Raw genomic sequence first — 7321 nt, 5'->3', positions numbered from 1 at the left:
TAGAGAGGTTGACTGGGATAGTTAGGCCTGGCTTGCCCAGAAGGGGGCGCATGTGAATGCAATCTGCCCTGGAATCTGTTCACTTCCCCACCCGTTGTAAACATATATCCTTAACCTACTCCTCAAATGCAAATTAACAAGGCATCATTAGTGCAGTAAAAAAAAAAAAAAAAAAAAAGCATTATAAAGTAATAAAATTCACATTTGCTAATGCATTTTCTTTCTTCTTAGTATACTTTTCCTGAAAGGGTACTATTTTATAATAATACATGTTTCCACTTTATTTAGGATTCAAAGCATTTGCCAAAATGAATCTAGGTATGTTTCCTCTCCTCTTGGCATTAATTGGCTGTGCCAGTGGCAGCTACTACTATGAGGATTATGATTTCCCCCTATCAATTTATGGGAGATCATCACCAAACTGTGCACCAGAATGTAACTGCCCTGAAAGCTACCCAACGGCCATGTACTGCGATGAGCTGAAATTGAAAAGTGTGCCAATGGTGCCTCTTGGAATCAAGTACCTTTACCTTAGGAATAACCAGATTGACCATATTGATGAGAAGGCCTTCGAAAACGTAACTGATCTGCAGTGGCTCATTCTAGATCATAACCTTCTAGAAAATTCCAAGATAAAAGGAAAAGTTTTCTCTAAACTGAAACAACTGAAGAAGCTGCATATAAATTACAACAATCTGACAGAATCTGTGGGCCCACTTCCCAAATCTCTGGTGGACCTGCAGCTCACTAACAACAAGATCTCGAAGCTTGGCTCCTTGGATGGACTGGTTAACCTGACATTTATCCACCTTCAACACAATCAGCTGAAAGAGGATACTGTTTCAGCTGCTTTTAAAGGTCTTAAGTCACTTGAATACCTTGACTTGAGCTTCAATCAGATGACCAAAATGCCTTCTGGTCTCCCAGTATCTCTTCTAACTCTCTACTTAGACAACAATAAGATCAGCGACATCCCTGATGAGTATTTCAAGCGTTTTAATGGACTGCAGTATCTGCGTTTGTCTCATAATGAACTGGCTGATAGTGGAATACCTGGAAATTCTTTTAATGTATCATCCTTGCTGGAGCTGGACCTCTCCTATAATAAACTTAAAAACATACCGACTGTCAATGAAAACCTTGAAAACTATTACCTGGAAGTCAATGAACTTGAAAGTAAGTAGAAAGCTGTGCCTATGATTGATTGATGTTTCCTCAAGGTTTTAAATGCCTAAGTTGTGTGACACAAATACTTCATCTGGCTCCAGTTTAAAAAAATGAAAATGCCAACAAATATTTCTCTAGAATATAGAATTCTAGTTAGTTATTTATACAATATCTGGCTTTGCTTTGGAGTGTCCAGGTAAGAAACCATTAAGGTCATAGAATTTAAGCACTCATTTCTTCAAATGTAATACTCTGGGCTAATTAATCCTGCTGTGTTATCTCTTGATTTTTATCTGTTTATTATTTGCCTCTTTCATGACTCTGATTTGTGTCTACATTTATTTCTTGACAAGATGTAGCTGAGAGAGAAATCAACAAGTCCACAACCAGCAGAGGCTTTTACATCTCTCTCCTGCTTGTCCCCAGAGCAGCCCGTGTACACTCACGGTCTCCTCTGACATCTTTACTTGGGACTCAACATATTACTCCACTATCATGACCATCATCTATCTCTGTTATCCCTGTTATGGTTGGTGTGTATGGTCTTCATGGTGTTCTTATGAGGACTGTGAGAAAGTTTAAGGAGGAACATGATAAGGGTTTGGAATATTTTTTACTAGAATTACAAAGCCCCTTTTCTTATACACAACCCTTCACCTCATTTGATTTTCCCACAGTTTCTCCTTCCTTTCTCTTACTTCCATAGTTTATTTTTCATTTATCTGCTGGGTGGGAGTTTGACCTATTCCACTTGAGCTGCTTATGTACTCTTCTGGTCTCCTGGGACATTTTTCATTTTAAGCTATAAAGATTCAGATGGGAAACTGACATTCACCAATCCCTACCTTATTCTTTAATGGAAGTTGGAAGAAGAAAAAACCTATAATTCACAGATGAAGTTTTTAAAATGAAAACTCAGGTGGGAAACACTGATTCACATAGTAAATGATTTTATGTGCAAAATAATCTATTGAAATTGAACATCTTTATATTATAAAAGTTGGTTCCCTTGTCATACTGGGTAAGGATATTGACACTCTTATCAGAAGAAACAATTTCAGCATGCCTTATTAATATAATTCTGCAATAGTAATTCTGTAATTTTGCAATAGTTTCATGTAACTCCTAGTAGGGTTGGGGTGTTCTCATGAAGGAGTCCATGATTGCCAGCTCTGCAATGCCATGTGTTCTTTCTTGTGTCTGCAAAGCTTGTTTGTCATATAATACACAGTCAAGCTAGCAGAGCTAAACCCTTACAGCTGTTTCCAGGGCAAAATTCACTATGTGGCAATATATGGTCCCACATTATAAACATTTGTGGTCAGGAGGAAGGATACTCAGACAGGCCAAAATGCTAATGGGACTTAAGATGTTTGAGGGCTGAAGAAATCCATTAGATTGGTGGGTGGAGGTTAGGTGCAGGAGCAAGACTACCTCCTACTATGAGACAAGAAAGGGGAGAGATATAGATGTAGGGGCATTTGAAGGTGGAAAAAACAGTTTTCATTGTATGAGTAAAAAGCGAAGAGCCAATGTAGGAGATGGGACAGACGGACTATGGGAGAAATGCCAGCAGCTGCTCAGTGCCTAGCTGAGGCTGAAATCCCAATGCCCAGCACATACAGTCATTTGAAAGTGAGTAGTTACCTTTCTCCCTTCCTTATCATTGACACTTAGGTTTACAGATTTCAGGAATTCTTGCCCTGTGACTTTGCATGTGTGTCTTCAACTTAGTTTATCTTGCCGCATAATGATTATGCATACCAACTGCCCACCTTTTCTTAAAGTAAAAAGAGTCCCTTAATGTTTTTCCAATATTAGGAAATACCCAGCCAAAAACAAGTTGTCATATTTCAAACCTGCAACTTTAAGCATTAAGCTAGTCACAGATCTTCCTCGTGTAAAGCAATTTAGAAAACAGAAAAAATTAAAAGGACACCAATAATTATTTAGTACATAGTATAATAGTACTATACTATGTATAGTATAATAGTACTATACTATATTATACTATACTATACTTACTATAGTATAATAGTACTATACTATACTATGTACTATAGTACATAGTATATTAGTGCTAGCTAGTACATAGCTAGCACTGTGTGAAGTGCTTTACATACCTTAATTAATGTAATCTTCATGCCACACAGTGTGATAGATATATCTAAAAAGAAGATCTGATAAATGTCTCAGATGGTAAACGACAGAGGTAAAAAACTAATATAGACCTAAACCCATGTTTTTTCCATTGTTCTATACTTCAGAGGCAGATACCATAACCAAGAACCCTGGAATTTGACAGATGAGTTATTTAAGACAACATCTTACAGGAAAGGACTGCAGTGTGTTTGGGCTTCCACTGAAGTCTTTGTTAGCTAGAGTTGAAGAATGAAAGAAAATAACACTATACAGGACCAGATAAGGTTAATCTGAAATAGACTTGGGCAACCATAGGCAGTTTCCATATACATACACAGACCATGCTATCCAGTAACCTTCTTAGTGTCCATTAAAAATTAAATCAGTTGTTCATTTGTGGCAGCTTTTTGACCACAGAAGAAAAGGGCATGAGCTGAGATGGTGGACATTCCATGATTTGGTTTTTGCTTTGGAGTTTTGAATCTTTGTCATGAAGTGCGGTTGTTGGAAAACTGTTTAGAGTTCATCTATTTAACCCCTTGTATTTTAAGAGGCAAAAACCCAGAATACTTACACTGGTAAGATTGCTCATACATATAACAGCACCAATCTTAGGTTTCCTCAGGCTAGACTTAATATTTCAAACTAAAGCTTAGACAATATGAAACATTCACTGAGTGTCCTTCTATAAGCAAGTATTTCTAAATCAAGAACTTAAATAAGTTCTCTTCCTTGAAACATTTCATTAAATCTTCTGACCTACCATAAGTATTCTTTACTAAATATTGCTGGGCTATTTGGTAGTCTGAAATATTCCTTTAGTAGTTCCAAATTCAAAGATACATCAAATAAGTGGGAAAAAGTTTTATTGGATATTATTATAGATTTGAAAGTTTTTAAAAATGATGGTTTCAAGCCCATGTACTAAAAAGAAAAAAAAATATTGAAGTGTTTCATTCTTTAATTTTCCAGAGTTTGAAGTAAAGAGCTTCTGTAAGATCCTGGGACCATTATCCTACTCCAAGATCAAACATTTACGTTTGGATGGCAATCGCATCACCCAAACCAGTCTGCCACCTGATATGTACGAATGTCTACGTGTAGCAAATGAGATCACCGTTAATTGATATCTACTAATTCCAATTATATTGAGATATATCCAGGAACAGCAGTTTATGGTTATGTTTATTTGTGTGTCAGTTTTTATAGTATTCATTTTTTGTTGCTGTTTATTACTTCCATACATTTCAAATTCTGAGGGAAAATGTTTTGTAAACGTTTTACTACTTTTTTAAAAGAAAAGATGAAAGGCAGGCCTGTTTCATCACAAGTACAGACACACACACACACACACATAGACAATAAAATTAATGCTTGTTTGTAAATTTAGTGGTTTTTTTCATATCTCCTGTCAAATGATGTGAAAAGCTTTTTACTGGTTTCGTGGAAGTCAGCCAAGTTTAATAATTTCTAAACCTTAACTTAATGTGCCAAAAAGCATGGATTACATGCATATGGATGTTTACTGTCTTGAAGCAAATTATCTCAATGTTCAAATTTCAGTGTTCAAATTTGTTTAGCTGAAAAATATATGGTAAATTTTGAGACAAATGATCTTGCAAATTAGACAAAATTCATGAAACCACATACAATTAAAGCAGTATTTTTAGTGTTAGGAATATTTTACCTAATGAAACTTTTCTTTTCTAGAATTATTTTTCACTCTAAGTCATATGTATGTTTCTTTTTGATTATTTGCATGTTATGTTTAACAAGCTAATAGCAAAATAAAACATAGCAAATGGCATCACTGTGTTTGACTTCTTGTGAAATTCATAACTCTCCTATAAAAAATAGATAAAATAATAGATTCGAATTTAAAAAATCTCTAGCCTGAAATATTTTACTTATGTTAAATAGAATTTTTCATTAACTAAATTATCTGTTTCTAGCATCCACCTGTAAAGAGTTTTTAAACACATCTTACAATATGTGCTTAAAAGTGTGCAGATCCCAATTGTGTCCTACAGTTCAACTCAGTTCTGACAGTATGTGCCTGGAGATAGTGTCGGATTGTACAGGTTAAGGGTTCAGTCCTACAGGACTGCCCTCCCTCCCCACTTCAGATGCCAGTTGAAAGCCCAGATTGTTACCTCCACCTCTGACCAACAAGCTATACATCAGAGGTTCCCAAGACCCTGTCCTGGACTTGAGGAATTTGCTGGAGCAGCTCACAGAACAGGAAAACTCTTTACTCACTAGATTATTCATTTATTATAAAGTGATACAACTCAGGGGGGACTTCCTTGGTGGTCCCGTGGTGAAGAATCCACCTTGCAATGCAGAGGACAGAGGTTCGATCCCTGGTCGGGGAACTAAGATTCCCACATGCCACTGTGCAACTAAGCCCACGTGCCACAACTGCTGAGCCCACACGCCTCAACTAGAGAGCCTGCGTGCCGCAAACTACAGAGCCCACGTGCCCCGGAGCCTGCGTGCCACAGCTAGAGAAGAGAAAAAAAACCCACACGCCACAACTAGAGAGAAGCCCATGTGTCACAATGAAAGATCCTGCTTGCCGCAACTAAGTCTCAACGCTGCAGTCCCCCAAAAATAAATACATGAAATAAAATGATATAACTCAGGAACAGCCAGATTGAAGAGATGCAAGGCAAGGTATGGGGAAAGGGTGCTGAGCTTCCATGCCCTCTCCAAGCACGCCACCCTCCCCAAATCTCCACAGGTTCACCAATCAGAAAGTTCTCTGAATCTTGTCCTTTGGGTTTTTATGGAGGCTTCACTTCATAGCCATGACTGATTAAACAGTCATTGGCCATTGGCAATTGAACTCAATCTCCAGCACCTCTGCCCTCCCAGGAGGTGAGGGGGAGCGGCTGAAAGTTCAGACACTCTAATCATGGGTTGGATCTCTTGGCAACAAGCCCCCCATCCTTAGGTTACCTAAGAGCTTTCCAAAATCACCTCATTAACATAACAAAAGATACCTTACTGCTCTTATTCAGGAAGTTCCAAAGGCTTTAGGAGTTGTGAGCCAGAAACCTTGGACAAAGACCAAATATATATATAAGAAATATATTTTGATCATCTGAATGACCAAATATATATTTCTTATAAATCACAATATTACAGTATTTAAATCTCACAACTTCCTTGGATATTTGTCCATTATTTCCATTCCTGTTGGTTTTACAGATTTATACGCAATGATATTATATCAAATAAAAAGCAGCTGTAAGATCTCAGCAGTCACTAGTTGGTTGTAAGCAAAAACGGCAGATAACTCCCAGGACTGAAAATGTTGAATGTATATAAAATTTTCAGAAAATGAGATTTAAAATATCAGTTTATATTGAAACCACTATATTTGTAACATAACGTTAGAATTTATAATACAGAAAAAGTATATCCATGATTCTATACAATGGGAAATAGTAAGGCATATAATTTATAACTTCTACCTACCTAGTTAACAATAAAGCATATGTTTGGAGCCAAATGTTGTTCAGTCAAATATACTCATCCCTGTATAAGCGTATATATAGTCTCAAATGTGTCTAAAAGAAAGGCATCATCTCTCTCAAGTATAATATGTTTTAACAGAACATTTTTAGTGAACTCTATCTTGTGGTAAAATGGCCTATCATCAAAGGACCATTATCAGTTAAGACAGCACTGACTGGCTGATGTGTGACATGTATATTATGTAATTCTGAAAACAGCAATTTCCCTTGTAGTTAATGTTTGGTTGACAAGGACCGAATTAAGCACAAAGTCACACTTCTTGCAGAAGCATCTGAGGAAGACACTACTTAGATACTGTTTGGGGACAGCTCCTCTTTCTAGCGGCCAGACCCCATCTCTCCAGGGCACAGCTGGAGGAGAGAAGATACTGTTTGCTCTTTCACTCATTGTGACAGCCTTAGGGAGGAAAGGATATTGAAGATTCTTTATCTGCTCTTCTCTCATCCCTCCCACTCCCACCCCAGCTATG

General features: G+C 37.2%; 1 protein-coding gene across 1 annotated transcript; it reads left to right on the top strand.

Moving 5' to 3' along the window:
* Positions 1-293: 293 nt before the first annotated feature.
* LUM (lumican) lies at positions 294-5005 on the top strand. Its single transcript, XM_079714605.1, has 2 exons — positions 294-1176; positions 4282-5005. The coding sequence occupies exons 1-2, from the start codon at positions 309-311 to the stop codon at positions 4434-4436; spliced, it is 1023 nt and encodes a 340-aa protein (XP_079570731.1). The 5' UTR covers positions 294-308; the 3' UTR covers positions 4437-5005.
* The last annotated feature ends 2316 nt before the right edge of the window (positions 5006-7321 follow it).

Source organism: Hyperoodon ampullatus (genome assembly GCF_949752795.1).
Source record: "Hyperoodon ampullatus genome assembly, chromosome: 11".
NCBI classification, from domain to species: domain Eukaryota; kingdom Metazoa; phylum Chordata; class Mammalia; order Artiodactyla; family Ziphiidae; genus Hyperoodon; species Hyperoodon ampullatus.
Note: the sequence above shows the minus strand (reverse complement) of the source record. Positions and strands in the feature narration are given on the sequence as shown.